Source organism: Bacidia gigantensis (genome assembly GCF_019456465.1).
Source record: "Bacidia gigantensis strain McMullin 20006 chromosome Unknown contig_231, whole genome shotgun sequence".
Lineage (NCBI taxonomy): Eukaryota > Fungi > Ascomycota > Lecanoromycetes > Lecanorales > Ramalinaceae > Bacidia > Bacidia gigantensis.
This window is the reverse complement of record NW_025408598.1, coordinates 349,370-371,979: the sequence shown is the minus strand read 5'-3', so window position 1 is coordinate 371,979 and position 22,610 is coordinate 349,370. Positions and strand designations below refer to the sequence as shown.

General features: G+C 48.7%; 8 protein-coding genes across 8 annotated transcripts; 3 read left to right on the top strand and 5 right to left on the bottom strand.

The window, feature by feature from the left end:
* Positions 1 to 690: 690 nt before the first annotated feature.
* KY384_004110 (uncharacterized protein) lies at positions 691 to 3,387 on the bottom strand (the record flags this gene model as incomplete). Its single annotated transcript, XM_044812616.1, has 2 exons — positions 691 to 1,242; positions 1,360 to 3,387. 2 exons carry the CDS (start codon positions 3,385 to 3,387, stop codon positions 691 to 693), a joined length of 2,580 nt encoding a protein of 859 aa, XP_044670036.1.
* A 1,248-nt stretch (positions 3,388 to 4,635) lies between these two features.
* KY384_004109 (uncharacterized protein) lies at positions 4,636 to 5,140 on the top strand (the record flags this gene model as incomplete). Its single annotated transcript, XM_044812615.1, has 3 exons — positions 4,636 to 4,710; positions 4,766 to 4,981; positions 5,033 to 5,140. 3 exons carry the CDS (start codon positions 4,636 to 4,638, stop codon positions 5,138 to 5,140), a joined length of 399 nt encoding a protein of 132 aa, XP_044670035.1.
* A 399-nt stretch (positions 5,141 to 5,539) lies between these two features.
* On the top strand, positions 5,540 to 6,916 carry KY384_004108 (uncharacterized protein; the record flags this gene model as incomplete). The annotated part of the gene is made up of 3 exons (XM_044812614.1): positions 5,540 to 5,684; positions 5,762 to 6,008; positions 6,073 to 6,916. The coding sequence occupies 3 exons, from the start codon at positions 5,540 to 5,542 to the stop codon at positions 6,914 to 6,916; spliced, it is 1,236 nt and encodes a 411-aa protein (XP_044670034.1).
* Positions 6,917 to 10,097: 3,181 nt separating this feature from the next.
* Positions 10,098 to 11,805, top strand: KY384_004107 (uncharacterized protein; the record flags this gene model as incomplete). Its single annotated transcript, XM_044812613.1, has 4 exons — positions 10,098 to 10,320; positions 10,407 to 11,120; positions 11,174 to 11,416; positions 11,477 to 11,805. 4 exons carry the CDS (start codon positions 10,098 to 10,100, stop codon positions 11,803 to 11,805), a joined length of 1,509 nt encoding a protein of 502 aa, XP_044670033.1.
* Positions 11,806 to 13,638: 1,833 nt separating this feature from the next.
* On the bottom strand, positions 13,639 to 15,305 carry KY384_004106 (uncharacterized protein; the record flags this gene model as incomplete). The annotated part of the gene is made up of 4 exons (XM_044812612.1): positions 13,639 to 13,976; positions 14,106 to 14,192; positions 14,563 to 15,043; positions 15,090 to 15,305. 4 exons carry the CDS (start codon positions 15,303 to 15,305, stop codon positions 13,639 to 13,641), a joined length of 1,122 nt encoding a protein of 373 aa, XP_044670032.1.
* Positions 15,306 to 16,851: 1,546 nt separating this feature from the next.
* KY384_004105 (uncharacterized protein) lies at positions 16,852 to 17,531 on the bottom strand (the record flags this gene model as incomplete). The annotated part of the gene is made up of 2 exons (XM_044812611.1): positions 16,852 to 17,259; positions 17,304 to 17,531. 2 exons carry the CDS (start codon positions 17,529 to 17,531, stop codon positions 16,852 to 16,854), a joined length of 636 nt encoding a protein of 211 aa, XP_044670031.1.
* A 1,241-nt stretch (positions 17,532 to 18,772) lies between these two features.
* Positions 18,773 to 19,451, bottom strand: KY384_004104 (uncharacterized protein; the record flags this gene model as incomplete). Its single annotated transcript, XM_044812610.1, has 2 exons — positions 18,773 to 19,156; positions 19,188 to 19,451. The coding sequence occupies 2 exons, from the start codon at positions 19,449 to 19,451 to the stop codon at positions 18,773 to 18,775; spliced, it is 648 nt and encodes a 215-aa protein (XP_044670030.1).
* A 662-nt stretch (positions 19,452 to 20,113) lies between these two features.
* Positions 20,114 to 20,917, bottom strand: KY384_004103 (uncharacterized protein; the record flags this gene model as incomplete). The annotated part of the gene is made up of 4 exons (XM_044812609.1): positions 20,114 to 20,281; positions 20,327 to 20,620; positions 20,683 to 20,862; positions 20,915 to 20,917. The coding sequence occupies 4 exons, from the start codon at positions 20,915 to 20,917 to the stop codon at positions 20,114 to 20,116; spliced, it is 645 nt and encodes a 214-aa protein (XP_044670029.1).
* Positions 20,918 to 22,610: the final 1,693 nt, after the last annotated feature.

The following is a 22,610-nucleotide window of genomic DNA, read 5'->3' as shown; positions in this document are numbered from 1 at the left end:
TTGATCTTGATGATGTGGAGACTATGAGATTTGAACAACTGAAATGAATATTTCCAATGAGATGTGCGATGCGAGGGTGATGGAGGATGCGCTGACAACGGTCCTCACGCTCTATTATTGGTGCATTAGACAAAAGACCGTGGATAGGAAGTCTCACCGCTCCCTTCTCTGACCTTCCTCTGATAAAGAGATCAAGCTTCTGTTCTCGAAAATGCACTCCGTAGCCGCTCACAACACAATCAAGCGCAATGTCCAAACCTAGCAATAAATCCAGGACCAATAAGCAAATTGAAGAAAGTAGCGAAACCAGAGGAGTAGTAGCCCTGCAAAATCACAAATGCATAGAATGCCTTCTTGATATCTACTGCCGACTGAATCCGACTAACATTTAAAGTACAACAAGAAGACTGAATGCTTTCGAATCGCTGAACAATCGAACAAACCTTTGCTGACGGTAAAAGATATTGAAGAATGTCCTGCTCTGCTTTACTCGCTCGCACTTCTGCATTAAGCCTTTGCAACAACGAGTCACGAGAAACTTGAGACCTGCTAGAGCCACTCCAAGAAAGGAGGCGAGGAGGTCAGCTGAGGCCACAGGGCGACTACAGCCATTGAAACAAAGATGTGCCTCCACCAAGAAGGTCATGGGCCATAGGTCGAGGAAGGTACTTCCATCAAAAGAAACTCGGGTCAGTAGTTCAGCTCACCGCCCCCAGACCCTCCCGGTCCTGCACCTCCTTCCACGGCATCAAGATCGTCGTATTTCTTGAGACTCCTGCCCATGACAGCCTCTCTTGGCCCAACTGTCTGGGCTCCGGCGCCATCACCCCATTTCCCTCCCGGATTTACATACGGAGGTCGTCGTCCCATTCCCATTCCCATACCCATGGGATTTCCATTTGGCATCATCATAGGACCGCCTGGATTGAACCTCGGCTGCTGCCGCCGATCATAGGGTCCAGAAGAGCGCATGCCTCCATTGCTGAAGCGGCCGCCACCACGACGCATAGGGCCGGCTTGGTGGGATAAATCGTCACCATTGGGCATCATGCCAGGGCCCATGCCATTCCATTGGGGAGCTTGAACAGTGTGATTGCCGAATTGGGCGAAGGGTGTGAATGGTTGGCCGTTTGGTTGGAATCCACCGGGAAAGCCGGGCATCATGCCGGGTATGCTTTGGAGGTTGAAGCCACGGGGGTTCCTGATGTGGGTGCTTGGTTTGAGAGGGGGAAGTGACCGTTGCTATTTGCGTCGGAGCGAGAGGGAGCAATATGAGCGGGGTCCAGGACGTAAGCGTTAACGAGATTGAGCTATTTATCATGTCAGGCGTGAGAACACACTAAATATCGGGGGACTTACACTTTTCCTGATCTCCTCAAACCACTCGGCGTGACGCTTCTCAACATGCTTGCGCCAGAAATTATCGCCCTTGAAAAGCTTCGTGCATTCAGGAACTTTACACCTAAACTTGTTCTCGTCTTCTTTCTTCACAAATTTCGAAAGTTCTTCATCGAGAGCTTCATCGATGGGCTTTCCACCAAGCTTCTTTACGTCGACATTCTCCGGCTCCAGGATCTGTAGTATCTTTTCCTCGAATGTCTTCACCCAATTGAAAGCACGCTGGAGCTGCTGTTCCGCTTTGAAATTGCTTCTATCTTTAAATTTTTCGGCCACAGGAGAACCAGCTTCTTCACTATCTTCACCAGCCTCCCTGCGTTTCAATGGAAAAGGTTCACCATACGCACTGGCTTTGGCAGCCTTCTTGGCAGAAGTCGACAGACTCGCTCGAGGACGTCGTAAGTGGCCCCCAGGGCACTTCCGTACAAGCTCATGCACAGAGTCGCTCTCGAAAACACAGAAGAAGCAAAAATTGAAGACACGTCGAAGGTACTCAATCAGTAGATCGAGCGTCTTCTTTTTGATCAGAAGCTCCTCGTTATCTGTGTCATCATCTTCTTCCTCGGATTCCTCACCCTCTTCACCTTCCTCTCCCATATCTTCGTCTTCAGCTTTGTCCTTTTTCACTCCAGAGGACGAACCCACAGCAGAGCGAAGCGCCCCTTGAGCATGTATCTTTTCTACTCGTTCTTCAACCTTTGCAACTCCATCGGCGTCAGAACCGAAGTCCAGATCAAACTTTGAGACTAAACGTTTCGCGAGCTCTAAATCCCTGTCGACACGTTCTGGTGCCGAAAAGAGATCCCACAAAGCCTTTTTCCGAGGTTCACGAGGAGGCGCGTGAACTCCAACATGACATGTGAAATTGCCTCTTGCTTCATCCTCGATAGTCTTCCCATTCATAACCTCTAACGCTTTATCTGCAATACCTGCAGAAGGCTTGGCCTCAACGTCCATGTCTTCCTCCCCATCCTCTCGACCATCTCCTCTTTCTGTAGCGTCAGATTCGTCTGAGCTGGGATTGAGCATAATCCAACCAATACGATGGCACTTTTTCTGCGGGTTAGGATCGCTGAGGCTCAGCCACTTGAAGCCACCATCGCCTTCACCTAGATGCTCTCGACAGAGCTCTTCAATTTTGGCACGACTAACCATAGGCGCGAGAGTCTTGATGAGCAGCGCAGGTTGTAATGTGGTTTCATCTCTTATATCTCCGCCTCTGCTTGGCACAAGATCTCCTACGCCGAGTACTTCTGTAGCTCCAACCGTCTCTCCTTCTTCCTTCTCAATGACACCACCCATGCCATCGCTTTCTGTCTTGTAGATACCTTCCAGTGAGAATTCATCGAAATAGCCCGTATCCATGTCTTTGTCCCATTGTATCAAGGCCTGCCGACGGAAGTCCGTAACACGTCTTTTGAAGTCCTCCCAATACTCTGGCAAGTACCGTTCCTTGAACCACTCTTCGTCTTTGTGTAATTGCACAAACATCCTAGCCATTTTGATTTGGAGGTCTTCCTTGTAGGAGTCGTAGGCGGCTTGAATCTGCGCGCGTTCTTTCTCTCGCTCCTCCTTCGATTCGCGTTCCCCCTTGATTGCTCGATCTGGCGGTCTTCTACCACCATCCTTTGCCCGTTCCCTGTCCTCTTTAATCAATTGTTCCATTCGCCACCACTCTGCAAACCAATTGAAGCCAACTTGAAAATCTAGATTTATCAAGGGATCGGGCAAAGGGTTCGTTCTGATTATAGGCTGTGGTGTTTCGCCAGGTACATAGCGATCGATCATCGGAGGGGATGCCTGGCGCCGACGGTCGTCTCGGCCGCGAGGATGGTCTCGCCCATTCTCGTAGTACTCATCTCGGCCTCGAGATCCTGGCTGGTAGCGGTCAATCATTGGAGGTGATCTTGACCTGCCGCGGCCACCTCGAGGTACTCCACGACGATCTGAGATGCCTAGTTGACCCATCGTGTAAGCAATAAACTCCATATTGTAAGTACGAAAAGAATGAATTGTTATTCAAAGATAGAAAAGTCACCGATTTTTTTTGGGGAAAATGCTCAAAGAGGCCGACGTTGAATGAAGACGTAGAAGGTATATCGGATTGCTCAACAAGGTTAGGGCCGCATGTGAGCTGGGGATGTTGCATTGCAGAGCAGATTGAAAGTATAAAGTCATAGTAAGTTTCTTACCAGGAGACCTTCGTCTGTAATTGTCGTTGCTCGCTCTTCGATCCATTGCTTCTGGACGACCCCATCCGGGCTCTTGCTTCACAGCGCTTGGCTGGTAGGATTCCATTACGAGTCTTGTGGTCGATGAAGGAGTATAGTTTTGATAAAAATACCGTTGGCAATTATGCTATTTCAGCATGTCGGTCGATTATGGTGAAGGAGCGCTTCACGCTTCGGGTCACGCTTCAGGTCACGTTTAGGCCACGCTTCAGACTCGGCTTCAAGTGATGGCTGGCGGGTAGAGGAAGGGAGGACGGGAGGGAAAGCTGTATGCCCACATGGTCTCTCGTTAGATTGATTTCATATGAATAATATGGCATTCAAGAAGATGTGTGAAGTATAGAGAGTGAAGATGAAAGACAATGGCAGCTTCTAGCCGCTGAAGGCATGATGTGAAGTGGGGTATATGAAGCTTGAGGATTGTGAGGCAGAGAGAAGCTAGATCGAGCGACAAAGAAGGGCCAGGCTTATGTAAGAAGTATAGCGTGTAAGGAGACTCACGCTTTGGCTGAGGATGTACAAAAGATGATTAGAGTCACGAAAGCACTTCGAGCCTCTTGAAGAGAGTTAATATGAATGCGCAGACGTTGAAGCCCCATAGACAGTCTTGGCGCGCTAGTCTAAAGTAGCTTGAAAAGAGAGCTCGACATGCAACTGAACACCTGCACTCGCCTCTCGATTCGGAAGATTTTGAATTACAGAGTCGCTTCGACTGGAGACAGAGCTGCTTTGTCCCAATCCAAACGATGACGACTCATATCCCTTCCTTGACCTTGCCGGGGTCCCTCTTTGTTCAACCAGCAGCTTCGATCCTTCTTCCTATCACGGCCGGTCTGGGCGTGGGCTTCATCTCCCAGCGTGAGCATGTCTTTTTCATGTCAGCGGCTGCCCTCTGACGTGATGAAAAGCCAAGAGTGTACACAAGAGGTATATTGAACTTGAGCAACCGCCGTACAGGCCGCCGCCTCAAGTCTTCGCACCAGTATGGACGGCCCTTTACGGCTTAATGGGATATGCAGCATATAGAGCGTGGAACACTGGCATTACTTCTCTCAACCCTGACACTGTTGCCCTTACAAAAGTACGTGTAGTTGTGACTTGAATGCTTTCAAAATTGTTGAATTGTCCTACTATAGCAAGGCGCGACACTCTACACCATTCAGCTTGGGCTGAATTTAATTTGGATGCCTCTTTTCTTCGTCTGGGAGCGGCCGATCGAAGCTTCTATCGATATTACGTTGTTGACAGGGGTCACGGGCTACCTCACCTATATTTGGTCACAGGTAGATCCCGTGGCGTCGTGGGCGCTCACTCCGTATCTCGGCTGGCTTGGTTTCGCAACGTATCTTTGTGTAAGTCAGGACATCTTCGAATTCCTTCACTTGAATCTGACTTTGATGCAGGTTGGGGCTGGGCAGTTGAACGATTGGGAATTCAAGAGCAAGGAAAAAGATAAGCCTGCCGGCAAAGGCCCGGATGGAACGACATACATTAATGAGAAGAAAGAGTAAGAGTCGCTCACCAGGACTGTCATTTCTTTAGTTTCGAGCATGGTTGATAGCCTTCGGACATCTTCAACGAGCTGCTAATCCCTCGTTTTTGGTACTGTATCGTGCTTTTGTGCCGACTTTATCCGGTTTGTTTCTGAATATTGCGGACACTTTGCAAATTGACGCCCTTTTATTTACCTACAAATCTTCAGGACATGCAGTAGCAGGACCCAGTCCATCGGCTGGGTTGGAAGCTTAGTACAGGAAACCACGATGTTTTTGCCCTCTGCTGATTGGTGGAACTAAGCCGACCCGCAATGATATCAACTCAATCGACCGAAATGCGGCGTTCTTCTCATTCAAGCGGGCATTCTACAGCGTGATTGATTCCTTCTGACCTGTTCAAACCAAGAAGATACAATGGCGATTTCACACGATGCAGATCATCAAAGACCGCAAACCAATGGGGTGGGTAGCACGAATGGCGTGCATGGCCATTCGACTCAAGAGCCGAAGACTCCTAATGCCTGGTCTGTACCAGGCCCAGCGGAATTCGACTTTCGAAGTAAGAAAATCTCAAAGCCAACATACGTCTTCTACATCCTGTGTTTCTTGGTCGCAGCGTTTGACAGATTCTTCCAGGCGATGTCGTTACTACACCTACTGCAAATATGCTTGCGGCGATAGCGGAGACGACATTGCTTGACGACGTCTTCCTTGAAGATCCCACCACTACCTCATTGGAATCGCGTCTTGCAGAGCTTACAGGACACGAAGCCGGTCTCCTGGTCTTGAGTGGGACAATGGGCAACCAACTCTCCATTCGCACACATCTGAACCAACCACCTCATAGTCTCCTAGCGGACAATCGTTCACACATCATGGGCTGGTATGTTTACTTGCGTATATCATCTCTTTCGAGCTTATGCAAAAGGCTAAACGTGCATCAAAAGGGAAGCAGGGGGTATTGCATCCCTTTCCTCCGCCTTTGCAATTCCTGTTTGCCCAGAGAATGGCCACCACCTCACTCTCTCCGACGTTCGCGCGCATACTATAACCTCGAAGGACATCCACGCTTGTCCTACCCGCCTGATCTGCCTGGAGAATACCTTAGCCGGCACCATACTTCCTCTGTCCGTCTGTCAAGAGATCCGCCAATGGGCTCAGGAGCAAGATCCCCCTATTGCTTTGCACCTTGATGGTGCACGACTCTGGGAGGCGGTTGTCGCTGGTGCAGGCTCATTGAAAGATTACGCGTCCTGCTTCGACTCTATTTCGCTATGCTTTAGCAAAGGCTTGGGTGCGCCCATCGGAAGTCTGATTGTTGGGAATAAGAAATGGATTGGAAAAGCTCGTCATATCAGGAAGGCAATTGGTGGTGGCATGAGGCAAACGGGTGTTATCACTGCTGCGGCGAGAGTCGGCGTAGAAGAGACATTCTTGGGTGGAAAATTAAAGGAGTCACACATGAGGGCTAAACTCATCGCTTCTATGTGGGAGGCGAAAGGAGGGAAGCTTCAGCAACCCTGTGAGACGAATATGGTATGGCTAGACCTTGAAAGTGCGGGTTACGATAAAATGAAATTCGTGGAAGCGGCGGTAAAGGAAGGAGTCAGAATCATGGGAGGGAGGTTAGTCGTGCATTATCAGATCAGCGAAGAGGCTATACAGAGGCTAGGGAAGATTATGGATAGAATCCTATGCGGAGAGAAGGGCTTGAATGATTCAAGGGGAACGAAGGTGGCTCGAGTGATTGAAGAGCAGGCGGAGCGCGTCGTAGCTCCAATTCTTGAGTGATTTTTCAGTCTTGAGACCGTGGGGAGATACGATTTCATGTGTTGAAAAGGAATTCTTTAGCCAAGCAGCAAGCTTCCACTTCTTGTCAATCAAATAGCATCCCTCATGTCCACCTCAAACAACCTTGTACGGTCACCAAAAGCACGATACTGTTTTTCACATTTCTTTTTGCGAAGTTTTTTTTTCTACATACACTGATAACCGAACTTTTCACTGCGTTCCTGAAGGCGCCGTCACATCATTTGGCAAGCCTTGATCGCCGAATGCAACATTTCGATCATTGGGTAGCAACGATGCTTACCTCTGAGGTCAACAATGCGAGCCCTTTAACACCTACGTAAGCACCTTCCATAGCCCAAGCGAAGATAACAGCTCGCGTGACACTTCCATATTGCCCCAGAAAAATTTCTACAACATTGATACTCCGTTCCAGAAGTACACGTACGAACCCACTTTTAAACACGTTGGTCACTGTTGGGGGATTCCGGCGACATCATCGCGCACGTCATCCCACTGCGCAGACCACGAGGGTTCAGTAAAAGTGCCAGTGCTTGAATTTTACGACATCGGCTTTATCAACGAGTCATGGATCTTGACTTGGAGAAAATCCCTAGGGGGCCTGAGACCCCCGAAATCCTCCTCTTTTGGCTCTAGCAAAATTCTAGAAATACAATCGAGGCCAATGAGTGGTTGCAGCAACCCTAGATTGGGAAAGCTTGTGATCCTAAGTGCTCAGCAACATGAACACCGACAACTGGTGTACCTTTGACTTGTTTGATATAGTGGGGATATGGCTAGAGTACGTTTTAGTCCCGCCTACTGCCGAAGGCCCGAGGCAGCGATCTGCCCGCAACATTTGAGACAGGCTATTTTTACACCTTGATGGGCCGCCGGTCGATGGATGGCTCATCCCTGATCGTGACCTGCCGATGCCGTTGTTGGTGCAGGGAATCAAAGCATATTTGAAACCGAAGACCAATGAACATCATGAGCACACTGGAAGACTCATCAGGGAAGCTGCGTTTCGCTCGCTCAATGTCAGCAAACAGGAGCTGGAGAAAAGAGGCTTGGAAAACATGATGAGGCACGAAACACGAAAGGGTTTTATATGACGAAGAAGTTTGCCACACCAGTAATTGCCGCTCAGCTTTGGAGGATGACAAGGCAAAGCACGCAGGTAGCTGCCTATTCCATCAACAGCTCCGTGACTCAACCACCAAAACGATTGACGGGTAATCAAAAACGACATCGCGGCAGCCTTGCACCCAATTGGGGAGATTTGCGTTCGATCCGCATGGATCACTTCGAAAGTTCGAATATTCCGCTCCGGCAGCGCATGTAGGCGGGACCATCACTTGAACCAAGCTCGGGCTGGTAACGAAGCCATGGCGGCGAGGTTGCAAGCGCCAGGCATGGGAAGGGCAGATGTGCGAGATCTGCTTTGACGATAGGTACTTGGAGACAAGTCGCTGGCCGGAACGATTGGACCGCTTTTAGCCAATGTGCAGCAGCGCCGGCCACACCACAATCGCATTACCTCATCCCAACGCCAAATGCTTGAGGCTCGAAGCTTTCTCAATCGCGATGCGACGGGCGGGCGACAAGTCTGGTGAGGGCGAACTGGGGGGGCCACGTTTTTGTGCCACGAGGTAGGTGGTGGATTGACGCAAGGCCAAAGTTTGCCCAGAGAATCGCAGCAATCAGAGGCCGAGGAGTGGACGCCTCTAGGCTCTAGCAGGATTCCGCCGCCTCTTGCGCTTGCTAGGCTCCTCCTAGAATTGACTTTGTTTTTCACTGTCTCCCTTGCGTCTGTAGGCAGGAAAGGGGCCGAGACGTATCAGAGAAGAATTGTCAGCGCCTGCCGTAGCAATGAAACGGCTGGGAGAAGCGCTCTGTGGCGAAGGAAAGGCAGACAGGCAGACCGGTGCTTGGGCATGCGCTTTTGAGTTATCGTAGACTGCAGTGTGCATGACTGAGATACGCTACGTGGTACTCCTAGGGAGGTACAGTCAGCAGGAGCTGGACCGACTCGCAGGCAGCTGCAGGGTTAGAATGCTGTCAGAGGACATCCTTGCCCCCCTTCTAATGCATTCTTAGTTTATGACTAGGTAGAATCGCCGGATGCACGCCAGAACGCAAGGGAAGAAGAAGTAGAAGGGAAGAGGCAGTTCGAGCACTAATCAATTGTCACTAAATCACTGAATACTCCATCCGTCGGGGCCTCGGGGGGGTAGATGGTTATAGGCACTTCTAGCCACCAGAAAAGTCTTGTACTGCTCCTAGCGTGCTAGACCCTCAGATAGGATCCTCCTTACCCTTCTTCCCCCAATCACAAATCACAATCCATTCGTTCGCCGATCGTCACACTGCTTTCTTACCACTCCTCCTGACGACTCGTGAGTCTTACGACGGTCTTTGCTGACATCTCGTCGACTGCTGTCACTCCTCACACGACAAATTCTCCTTTGATCCATCGCTACACCTCCTAGCTGGGTCTCAAGAACAAGACCTATTGTGCGGCCAACCACAAGCAAACAATCTCGAAAGAGACCCATCACCGGGTACCTACTCCAAGACAAGCACCTCGCAATTGGAACAATCAGTGGAAGATTGATTTTTGAGTTGTCGGGCAGATTTACAGTTGCGCATCTGTGGTTTCGGGTTCCACCTGGGCTCTGGCCCCTCACAAGAGAACGGTGGTCGAGACAGAACGCACGAGCTTCTTCCGTGGCGTTTGAGTTACACAATTCAATCTCGTTTCACTCATTCAACAAATCCGAATACCAGAATGCGGACTTCGAACGTCCTTGGGAACAATTGACATTGCGCGGGCGGTGCGAAAACTTCACCATCCATCTGCAAGGATATTTTGAACAGCGACGGGCCCCCCTTACATATTACAATATCTACAGCTCGGCTTTCCAATGTCGTAGCTTTCCTTGACATCAAACAGCTCTCTCCCGAAGAAACTTATCTTCACTGTGGCTCTGGAATAGCCAAAAAGCTTGATACTCAGGTGCGGAACGTGTGTCCACGTGAGTGTGCATTCCTCGATCTTAGCAGACGCCCCGAACCATAGGTCCACGAGACCACCCACGACAACAAAAACCAAACGCCTCTCTGGGTTCTACAGCTAACTCGACTCTCTAGAATTTCATCGTCTAGCGGCGTAAAAGCTGCGATGACTGCCCACAACTCCTCTCGCATCTGGGAGACACCCAGTAATCCAGCCTCATCACCTGTCAACTCTCTAAATCATGATCCCTCAAAGACAGCGCAACTCCCTTCCATCCAAACCTTAACTGGTGACCTCCCACGAAACAGCAATAATCCTACCTCTCCATCCTTCACCTCAGGCAATCGCACATCAGATCCATGGGGCGGCAGCACTACACAAAGTACTCGTAAGTCTCGCGCATAGCTTTTCACCAGCATTCACAACAGCAACATTTGCCAGTCCTAGATTTGACCCTGCTGACACATGCTTCAGGGTCTTCGGCCTACTCCTCAGGAGGGGGGATGGGTTATGCATCATCAATAAGTTCCCCACAACGGGCGTCCAACACGAGTCAATTTGGAGCAACATCATATCCAGCAGATTTCAACTCACCTACCTCAGCTGGGGCGCAAGCTTCCCCGGGGTTTGCCTCGCCCCAGCAGCTTAAGACACTATCGCTCAATGCGCATACTGCAGACCCCGCGCTGTACCGCAGCAGCCAGCACAGCGACTCCTTCCCTCCACAGGAGTCACGTCGCAGTAGCTTGGGAAGTCAAGTGAATAGCGGGTTTGGCAACTTGCAAATCAACAACGGCGCAAGTTCACCATATGGCACTGGTGCGAATCCGTCACATTCATCAATTGCCGCCAGCTTGCAAAGAGAACGGGGGATACCACAAGTCAACGGCATTAGAAACTCTGGAACAGGCTCCATCCATCAACAGCAATCACCCCTTTCGCCGCTCGCACAACAAACGCAGCACGCGAGGACAGCCCCCGTTATAGCCAGCAATCCCAATAGGGGAGTCTATAATGCAGAGAAGCCTACCGTTGGGCAGCCATATGCCTTCCCTGACCCTGATATGGATCCGGAGCCAAGTGACATACCGAGGCTTTCGAGGAGAAACAGCGAGCACGGTTCTCTCGCGAGCAGTATCATCACAACCGATTCGAAGTACCCACATGGTCAACATTCGCTCGATGACGGTACGTAGCGCAGCAAGATGAACTAGTAGGCTGTTGAGCTGATCATTGACTAGCGGATCCAATGCCAGGTACACATCACCATTCCCTGAATAGCAAGAGGATTAGCGGGACTTCCGGAGACGGTGATTCCCCTGAGACCTCAACTCCATATAGCAGGACTCCGGCGCTTCGTGCAAGTCACAAATTGGCAGAACGAAAGCGCAGAACGGAGATGAAGCATCTGTTCGACCGTCTAAGAGACCAGATCCCTGCCAGTCACGGCAGCAAGTCGAGCAAATGGGAAATCCTGACGAAGGGTGAGTTCCCGCCCTTTTATGCTCCTCCATGATCAGGAATTGCCCGCTGATTATCAAAAGCTTCCGAACACATCAAAAACCTCGAGAACTCTTGTCGTGCGGGCCAAGACGCTCAGATACAGATGCAGTCGGCTGCCTCCGAAATTGAGGCACTGCGCCGCGAGAATGAAGCCATGAGACGGGAGCACTACCACCTGCAAGAGGATTATCATAGAAATCGTCCAGGAACCGCGACTACCATAAACGGCCAACCGTCAAGCCATCCATTTTCGAACGGCCCGACACCTCAGCCGATGCAAGTCGATCCGTCGAGAAGCCTACCGCCTCTCACTAATGGCGTACAAACGTCCAGTATGCAGGGCGTGCAATATGACGACCCACGGAGGTAGTGTTGCGACGTGTTGCCTCTTTCTTGAGATGACAGGAGCTTCACCACCTCAACTCCTAGCTCGACATTTCTAATTATTTTTACGAATCGCCCAACCAGTGGTGTGTATGCAGCTTCTCGGCAGAATAGTGCTGTTTCCCAGTGCTGGCGTTCATCACCATACATTACGGTCATAATGGCTACCTTGCTTGCCGCGCTCTTCAGAAAATGATACCCCTTAGGGTCTGGCTTGCTATCTTGCAATACTCACCACGCTTCAACAAGACCGGCTGCCATCGGAGTTTCTTTTGTTTCGTCGCTTCTTTTCTCTGCACCAAGTGCTTGCATCTAGCTCGGGAGGCACGACTTTATTTACTATTCAGATCATTGCATGAACATAAACTTATCAGAATCGCTGGACAGGCGGAAAGGTCGCTTTGGAGGAGGCGAATATTGCTACCAAAATTCTTTAGCAGCCAATACTACGGCGAAAGTCTCATCTTACAACTGGTTATTGAAGAGGACGATCGGGCGGAGGGGAGTGAAAGGTTATTAGCTTCGGGTCATGTGTATCTAGACGGTATATCTTGCGGGAAATGGTTCCTGGGAATAGGGAAGTGTTTGAACTCATAGAACTCCATGAAGAAAACAAGTTTAAAGATAGGTCGCCGACCACGATACCCCTCGGCCTATGATGAATGTTACGAAAGCGGCGTTAGATGGCGCCTACCTGACGCTGGAGTTGCACTTTGTCCATCGCCATCCCTACCTGTCGGTTTCCTCAAGTCCTTCACGCTATGTTCCTCTCCTCCAACCGTGAACCATTCCGGTGCTCGTGCTATTACCAATGGACATGATCACTATAAGCGCAGAAAATATGCTGGCCGATGGAATAGGGGTGGAGGGGACGAAGTATGCCATCCGGCCCTCTTACCTGACACTGGAGCCACACTTTGTCCTGCGTACGCCTGATTGTTCTGATAGCTCGGTTTCAAAATCTCCTTATCTGCAAACTGGAACATATTGACTGGACGATTGATCATTTGAAGGAGCAAAGTGCAAACAATTAAAATTGGCCGTAGACTCCCTCTCAGCCTTCACGCACGTTCGTGGCGCTGTAGGCGAACATCACAGATTCAAGCACCTTCTCTGATCCCACTTTTTCCTGTGGACACATCTATCGTCTACTTGAAATCCGCAATACAAGACATGACCAAGAATCTGCTCCCTTTTGCATTATCCTTGCTGCTAGGGTGTGCTACGGCGCAACAGGCATGCTTCTGGCCTGATGGCTCAAGCCATCCCCTTGCTGACGACTACGCTCCTTGTCGACCAGGCCAAGATAGCCACTGCTGCAAAATAGGGGAGACCTGTATTTCCAACGGGTTATGTTTTGGGACAAACCTTGGTTGGGTACGTCAAGCATGGGCTCACAAATGACTCCAACCTCCAACCTCTCGACATAACGATAGACACCAGGCAGGCCTAACATCGACACAGATCTATCGAGGTGCGTGTACACTTCAAGACTGGCGCAATCAAACGGCTTGCCCAGATCAGTGGTGCAACGACAGTAAGTCCCTGCCCTCGCGGATATAATGCTATGGCTTGTGCTTCTTCAACCATGCCCATTGAGTGAAATTTTTTGACACACACCAGTCGTTCCTAGCGCATGGGCCAATCTCTGGATATGTCCTCGCCAGCCTTTCGCTGATCCATTGGCTTGGTGTGGCAGTAATAGAGTATTCCCTTGCGCAACTGATGTGAATGCATCTATGACACAGTCAATTCAACCATATTCTTCGGGAGATTTCCTCAGCTTCTTAAGCGCCACACTATCCTCGAACTCCCTTCCTCAGACTGTAACAATGACGGCCGCGAGGAACCCGTCCGTTGTCTCCGTAGCGACGACTGATACTTTGACGACCACGTTACTCATTACCACGAAGATATCAGTCTCTGCTAGTAGATTGATAACACTATCTACTAGATCGGAGCCAAATATTCTAACAAGCCCGACATCATTACCACCACTGACAACTGCCTCAGGACCGTCTCCAGCGTCGACACCAGCGGCACCCCAAGAACCTTCAAACCACACCACCCAAGCATCTCGAACAACTATAGCTCTCAGCGCTGGTATCGGTGCACCCCTAGGTCTAGCTGTGATAGCAGCTATATGCTTCCTCGTCACTATCTATATGAGAAAAATTAGAAAACAGCCAGTGACTAAGAATGGAAGCGGACCAAACGATGAGCATAAAGATGGCCATAGCAGCCAAAAAACCTCAGATGCTAGAGGTGGAGATGGAGGGGAACTACCCAACTCCCAGATTCCATGGGAGCTTGACCATAGAGCAGCTTTGGTTGAGATGTCAGTGCGGTCATCGGCTAGGACAGTACGGCCCACTAATTGGTTCTAAGATCAAGAAAAAGCTTTCAATCATGGACCAGGTAGACGATATGCGAATTGCAAAAATTAAAGGGAATGACAAGCCCTTAATGGCATGATTATCGATACTTCTTGAATTGGTGGTTCCTATCTCTGAGGCATTTCAGATGCAGACTATGAAAGCATACTTATGAGAGCTAATGGGGACTAATTTACATTCAAGGCATTATCAGCATGAAAAGCATCTTGGACATTTGGTCCGTTGATTGATGTTGAATGAAGTCCATCTCGCCACTCGCTCATTCTCTTCGTTGCTAGATTATCTTCCGTCTAACTTCATTCAATGCTTTGGCATATTTCGGCCATGGTTGAAGAATATCTGCTTACGAAAGGACTTGTTATCATCTTCATCATCATTTCCGTCCTTCTCACTATCATCTTCACCGTCCTCATCATTCATATTGTCATCAGCAAATGGCGAGACGTTCCTTAGACGCGGGTCCGCTCCTCGATTGATCACGGATTGTGATTCCATTTTCTTTGGCTCGTCACTTGCAAGGTCACTCGATAGCTTACGCTTGTAAGCTGAGATTGGTCCCGATACTGCACCGCTGAAGTATTCCTCGCGGCCTTGCGCGCTACTCGGGCGGAATAAGAACGAATGCTGTGGAGTACTCGGTTTTGTCGTCCCGGGGTTTGGGTTCATTCGAGCCACTGGTGCGTGACTGTGCTCGTGAAACGCCAGTGCGACTTCGGGAGAATTGCTCTTCTTCGCCGGCTTGAGCTCTTTGTCAGCCGCCTTTTTCGTACTGGGAGGCAATTGGTTCAATAGTTCAATCGATGTCAGACTGGATTTCGCATTTTTGTTCTGAGAAGGTTAGCTGTTGATTAATTTACATCACCACTTCACTCACATTGAGGTTTATCATTCGACGAGTGATATCCTCGATTTCCGCCCTCAAAATGCCTTGGTTGTTCTTGCTGTCGTTGCGGAGCTTCTTCACGTCAAGAGATATGTTTCGTACATCCTGCAAGACAGAGTCCGACTTCTGCTCACGCAGTGCTTTCTCTATTGCCGCGAGCTGGACTTTCATGTCTTTCTCAAGTTGCTTGTTGGCTGTAGTCAACATCTTGAAACCTGCTGGCAAAATTAGACGGGTTGACAACATCAGCATTCTGCCACTGGCACCGCATTCGGTCAAATTTTTTTGGAGGGCATATTGTACCTTCTTGAGAGCAACTCAAAAGATTTCCTAAGTTTGGAAAGTGGCCGAAGGTTAAGCACTTTCCTGAGTGGCAAATATTGGTCTGAATTTTTTTTTTTTGAGGTGTATGTCTATGGAGGGTGGAAGGAAGCTGGAATAAGAACGAAGGAAAGACTTCTACGGAATCAAAGGGGATGGGAAGGTAGTATATATATTGAGGACCTCTGGCGCTAGTCCTCTTTTGGCCATCTGTATCATTTGTACGTTGGAGTGGCGAAACGTCCACCCTCTGCCCTTTGACCATGAGCCAAAATGTACTCACCCTTCCACCCTCCCGCCCTCTCAGTACGTGCTCACTCTTTTACCCACCCACGCTTTCATGCCCTTACCCTTCTACCCTCTAATGCTCCTCAATTTTCGCTGATCTTATTCTGTGAGCGCTCTTTCTCCCCACCTTCTACCATCTTTTCCCTCGATGTTTGCTTAGGAGATTGATTGTAGCAAAGTCGCAGGGTGGAAGGGTCGGAAAGGAGAGGACAGATAAGGAAAAAGTGGGTAGACGAGAGAAGGTAAAAGATAGATGATAGAGGGTATAGGGGAGAAAATAGAGGATAGAAAGCAAATGGAAGGACGAGAACACCGTAGGGGCAAAAGTTACCGGGTGGGACCTACCCAGTTCCCAAACCCTCAACCCACTTCAAGTCCTGCAGACTAAGCTATTTTCCTTCACGACCACCCACTACCCACTTCATCGTCTTCACACTAACATACTTTTCCTTTGTATAGCCCAAGTCTTTTCTGAATGGAAAGTACTCTCGAGGTGGGTTGGAGGGGTTTCATGGATCAACACTTTCAAATTGCGAAGAGAACTTAGTTTGCGGAGCTTCAAGAGGAGGGTACCCTACCACCCTACTTCCAGATCTGTAATCTAAATTATCACTGATATCTTGCCTTAGGACTTCTCTCTCGGGAATGCTAGATACGCAGTTCTAGAAGTTGAGGTGGGTGGGTCCTACCCTGTTGAAGCTCTGTCTTAGTAGTCGAGGTGGGTAGGTCGGTACCCACCTGATGAAGTCCTACACACTACAATTTTTTCTTACATCCAACATTTGTTCTTCCAGAACAATTGATACTTACGCGTTCTTGGGAAATAGTTTATCGAAGACTTCTTGCATATCGTCACCAGTGAATGCTACATTGCGAAAATCAAAGAGAACAAAAATCAAGATGTTCATGAAAAACGACGGGTAGCATGATATTTTCGTGAGTTTGTGTCTTCCCCTCAGGTGGAAGAGCGTCTTTCAAGGAGATTAGCTAAGGTATACTATCTCCATCTACCGCAAGCGTGCGTGCTCGTGATCCGCTAAGTCCTTTCCCTTCATCCTGGTCTTGAAGTCGCCAATTATTCACTCTCCGACAAAAACGATCCTGGTTCCTTAATTGTTGCTTTTCCCTGGGCCACATTACTGCTTCATTGTGAGCTCAATTCTTGACCACTAGGGAGCGGTTTCTTTGACTTCTTCGGATCGGTTCCTCCTGGACTGCTTGAGAGTCCATGCTTTTTTGAATTGGGCTTGGTCTTGTCGGTAGCTGCCCCTGCTTTGTTGATATTTCCGCCTAAGCTAGGCTTGCGAATCTGTAGAGTGACGACCTTAGTAAGAGTTGGATGGTCCTGGATAATTGCTTGTGCTACTTTCTGCGCTCCTTCCGCTTGGGTGGTTGGCCCAAGCAATTGAGATGAAACCCCAGGGCTGCTCGCTGACTCTGGCTGCCTATCGATCGAGTCTATAGACTTTGAGCTCAGAGCTTGGAACAGCTCCGCATTTGCCTTTGGGATATTGTTGAAAAGCTTCTCTGAAGTGATATCTACGATTTTGTTCTGAGAGATTTAGTTGAAAGTCAATGTTCTGGCAAAATACTCACGCTGTGAGTCGCTATCTCGTACATAAGCTTCTCAGCTTCGACTGCTACCGGTGCTAGAGTGGGTTTGTTGCGTTTCACAATAGTAGCTCGCAACGATACTGCTTCCGTACATATCTCGTGCAGAGCTGTCAAAGAAGAGAGTACTTTTGGGCTCTGTTCCAAAAATGCCTTTCTAACACGTGCCAGCTGATCTTTCATTTCGTGTGCCTCAGATATATCGGACGACATATTTGAAAGCCTCAGTATTGCTATCAAAAAGGTCAGTATTCCTCGACATGAGTCAAGTTTCTTGAAGGGTGATGGGTACCCCCTTGCAAGATGAACAGAATCTCGTTCCGAGGTGGATAGAAGACAAGGGTGCCGACGGTCGAAGGTGGGTGGTCGTTGGTTCAAATAAAAAACAAAAGAACAAAATCCATGAATCCAGTGGGGGGAGGAAGGTTCTTAAGTATCCAAACTCCTCTGGCGCTAGTCCGCTTATGGCCGTCTGTATAGATGACGACATGGTGTTGCATCTGGCAAGCTGTGGGTGAAGAAATCGTCATGATAGTCCGCAGGTCCGACTTGAGTGCTGTTTGCTGATGCTGCGAGATAGATGGCCTAAACAGGCTAGCGCGGCCAGAAATCAGGGGTATCTTGCCACCCTGCCACGCTGTGACCGTTGCACCCTCCTACCCTCCTACCCTCCTACCCTTTGCTCTCTACTCACTGTCCTCTGATCTTTGTCAATTCAGGCAATCTTAATCTAAAGGCATCTTGCCTTTCTATCCTGACTCTTTCCATGCCTTGGTTTTTCTCAAGAAAAGAGAAAGTATAAAAGGATGAAAGGGTACAAAGATGGAAAGAAGCATTTAACAACGGTCTCAAGGTACCCTGGTACCATGATCCATCTCGATCGCACATGTAGGGGAAATGATTAAAGGCTCGTATTGTCGAAGGTTTGTATAATCTAAGGGTTTCCTAGTTGAAGGGTTGCATAGTCGAAGCGTTATGCGGTCGGAGGGTCATGGTTGTGTAGTCAGATGGTCGGGGTTATATGGTCGAGAATGTCGACCCTTCCACTATCTGATCTTCATTCGCTCCTGTGTTACGACTTTGTGGACGCTTTACCATTTGATCGTAATGCTCTTCATACAACTGCGTATTACGTATCCTACGGATCAATAAGAGGAGTCAAAGGAGACCATGGTACTGTGTGATCGTGTGTCAATCAAGATCAGATACACATTCTCGGAACATACTTCGTCGAAGGAATGTCGTCTATTGCCGGCTTTGAAAGCTATTTTGCGAAAGCCAGAAAGCATAGTATCAAGTCGTTCAGTAGGACGAATGAAAAAGCACAAGAACTTTTTACAAGCACGGTCGCTGAAAAAGTGCTTACTCTATGATCATATAGTATCTCTTATGCATACAAGTCATAGTACGCTGTAATCCCAATCATCCTGCCCTCAAACTTCTCAGCCTCTATTCTATTCGGAAGAGGAAGAGTAGAACAACTCGTCCTTTTCCTCTGCGGCCTTCCTAGTAGCATCTCTTTGCGATAGGCGTCTCTTGAGTTCTTGTGAGCTCATAGGCGAAGGCTTGTCTCCCAAGGGAGCGTTTCCTGCTTGGGCGGTTGAAATAGTACGCTTTAAAACCCCCAAAGCCGCCTTGCTATGACTTGCTATTGAATTGCTGCCGTCTCCTCCTTGGCTTTGATTGCCTGGAGGCCCCGCAATGGCTGCATTTATCCATTTCTGCGGCCATTGCCCTTGCATCGCCAAGGTTCGCGATCCGCTGTTTGGACTATTAGCCTCCTCAATAGCTGTTCGAATCGCTTTCGCATTGTTCCTAGCGACGTTTGCAATGAGATCCTAAGAGTCTTAGCGGCGGATTAATTTGTACCAAGAGTGTATTCACGTCAGCGCTCGCTGTTTCTTGCAAAAGACTATCAATCTCCAGTGGCACTCCTTTGGCAATGTCGTCGGCGCTATTGGAATAGGATTTATGGAGCGAGAGAGCGTCATAGGCTGCTCCATGTAGAACATCCAAGGAAGAGAGCATTTGTGACTTTTGTTCATCAAGCGTTGTTCTAAGCTGTGCTAGTTCGTGTCTTATCTCACATGTCTTTCGGCGGGCGATGGCGTCACCTGTCATTGCCGCGGACATCTTGGAAGTCGGGTGAGCTGCAAGAATAGACCGAGAGAATTCCTTGACTGTAGGCGTTTCTTGGAGAATAGCTCAAGATAAGACTCACTAATCCAAGAATGATGTGGAAATAGTAAATACAGACTGGAGACCTCTGACGCTGCTGCGATTACGATGTTCTGTATAGATGTATTTTGCAAGTATTGTGAGAAGAATGGTCATGTTTAATGTCGCGGGCCGAGAGGGTTGCTGTTTGCTGGTTGTTATTGATGGCCCAAATAGGCCATCGTTCTTGCCTTCTTCATAATTATTCTTTCTTCTTTGCTACTCTCTATGCGTTCGCTCTTTCCTAGAGTGATAGAGATGTGGAACGACGGGAAGGTAGAAGGGTAGAAATGTCAGCAATCAAGGAAGGGTCTCCCGCTAGAATTCACTTGCATCCTTATTTAGACCAAACAATCTTCAACTCCAGGCTACCATACCACCTGTGTTTCGTGGATTTTGAACACTGGCAAATCTTCTGTGGTCAATTGCACGAGTATTTCTAAAGCTCGTCACTGCTTCTTCACAAGCCCAGCATCCGACCCGGGTAAGCATCCGTCGTAGACCATACATGGGCTTTCTTCAACAGGTAGGCCTACCCCTTGACATGTCACTCATCTCACGGCGTTTGGCGGGGCCCATTACTCATCCTCATCCTGACTTTGATACCCACGTTTACGTTCATTCAGATCCTGGTTCTCATCTCCATCCTGGTCATCATCATTACTCTTCATATCATAGTCCTCTTCCAATTCAGCAGCTACCAAGACTTTCCCCAACTTTTCGATGTCGTGGTGCATACTTACGAGCTAGCTCTTGTCAGCCTTCCCTATTACCGGTGATGAGCGACATACCGTCTTCAGGGCCACTTTATTCGAAGCTTGTGTGAAAAGAGCCAATTCACCGTCCTTCGCCAGACGTTCTCCAGCCTTCACCAAACGAGCGTTGAGTTTCTCCTCCCGTACATTCATCCTGTCCTTCTGCTCATACAACTTCTCTCGAGCACTGTGAATAGTATCAAGGTCTGGGTCACCATGATTCATCTGCATTTTTTTTAATCCTGAGAGATACGAGGGAGGCCCAAATTTCATTACCATCATTCCTGCTAGTCCATCCTTAAGGATGATCAGACTTCCTTCGAGAGATTTCTTGATTGTCCAGCTCTAGAACTTATGAGATTCTGGCAGGAAAACGCCCCAGTTTTTCTCACCTCTGAGTGCAACATGGTGTTAATGGTCCTGTTGATGTTTTCCGTATCTCTTGATTTCACATGCAGATCTTGAATCCTGAAGAATAGTTCTCTTTCTTTGATCTGGATGCGCAGTTTCTTCTGCTGCAACTTCAAGTATTGTGTTTCTATGTCATTTAGATGATCGATGTCCTCCTCGGCCTGATTATTTTCGTTTAGTGAAAAGTCTTGCTATTGTTGATGGAGACCGTACCATCTTCGGTAATGAACACACAGGGTTGAAATACTGTTTGGGAGGAATGGACAGACTGTCGTTGATTGCTATTCAATTTGGCCTCTTGACAGCTCCACAGCGTTATATTACTGTAGGTCAAGTGCTAGAACGGGCCTTTAGTCGTAGGTCTCAGGGTGGAGGGTGCTTGTATTTCAAGAAAGCTTTGAGCCTTCAAACAACGGGAGAATGCCCATGATTTTGTAGAAAAGATGAAAAGAGTACTTGTTTCAATCGAAGGGTTTCAAGGTTTATATCACAAAGAACAGCATTGAAGAATCGTTCGCCTAATCTAAGGGGCAGTAAACCCGTTGTAGATATAGCAGATGTAGCCAGGGACGTCAATTCAAAAAATCTGGCTATCGTAGGCGTGGCAATTTCCATTGAAGCTTAACAACAGATAGTCGAAGCAGATTAGACTGTGGAAGAATATGCAAGGGGGAGAGGACAAAAGGTACGGGGTTAGCGATGAGCGCAAAAGGCTCCAAAGCTCTTGATTCATGATGGCATGATAGAGTCATCCTGATACATCTGCATTCACGATATGAATAACAATCACCTTTCGATAAGTGTTTGGATGGTCGACCAAAGAGCACATAATTTAGCGTTTGCTCAAAATGCAAGGGGTAGGATAGCTTCCAAGTTCTCACCCTTGTCAATTCGATCCCAGAGCATGTTCCGCTGAGATACCAGCTCGATCATCGGCGTACACGATATGGCTCACGAACCATCTCTCAAAGGTGCAGGTAGTAGCCTTCGAATGCAGGTCATCAGTGTTACTGACTCGATGGCTAGGGTCTTTTGGCGCCGACGTCGAGTCGAAAAGCGAAATGTCATAAGTAACACTGCTATGAGAAGGCAATTGCCACTCTTGGAGTAATGTAGCCTATGACAATCTTTAAGCCATCTTCCTCTCATACCTAGAATCGCCGGTAGTCGGGACTTGGAGGGTGGGATCCTGCCACCTTTCGGTATAGCTATTGAGGTCTGTTGTGCAGGAACAGTGGCGCTTCAAAACTCCCGACTGATCACACGAGGATCATCCTATTACCCTCGCCTTCAGCCCATGTGACAGCCTCACCGTACATAATTGCGTCGACATAGCATGCCCCAATGACAACGAAGTGCTCCCTAGACCTTCTTAGGAAAAGCGGAGTCGAGGCAGCATTAACGACACAAACCAAGTCTCCTGGGCTGGTGTAGTCTGGAACAAGCCCCAGGTCATGCCTATCCAAAGTTGCAACTTTCTTTTTGTAGCAAAGGTACGTATCGTGAAGATTGCGCATCTGGAGGACGCCCAGGATATCCGAGAAGCCATCTTTCTACACTGTGCATCTTCGTTGTCTTCTGTTCGACATGCGCCACGGGTCAAAGTTGATGCGATTAGACGCTTCAGATTTCTATAAAGTTGAGTCTCCATCCTGTCCCAAGATGGATCCCGCACTGGAGCCTGTTCGGACTCCATCGTTATTGTGTCTGGTTGTTGAGTGCCGGCTCATTGTGTGGCAGAGTGCAAGGTTCAACATAGCAAGCAATGCTGATCGCCTTCACTCTAGAGAGAGTAGTTGAACCGCTTTGACCACGGAACGACGCGTCCAAGGTAGTCGCAGTAGAGTGGACCGCGAGCCGTGCTAATCATTGAGCGAGAGTCTACATGAAGTCGCCATGTTGAGGCACT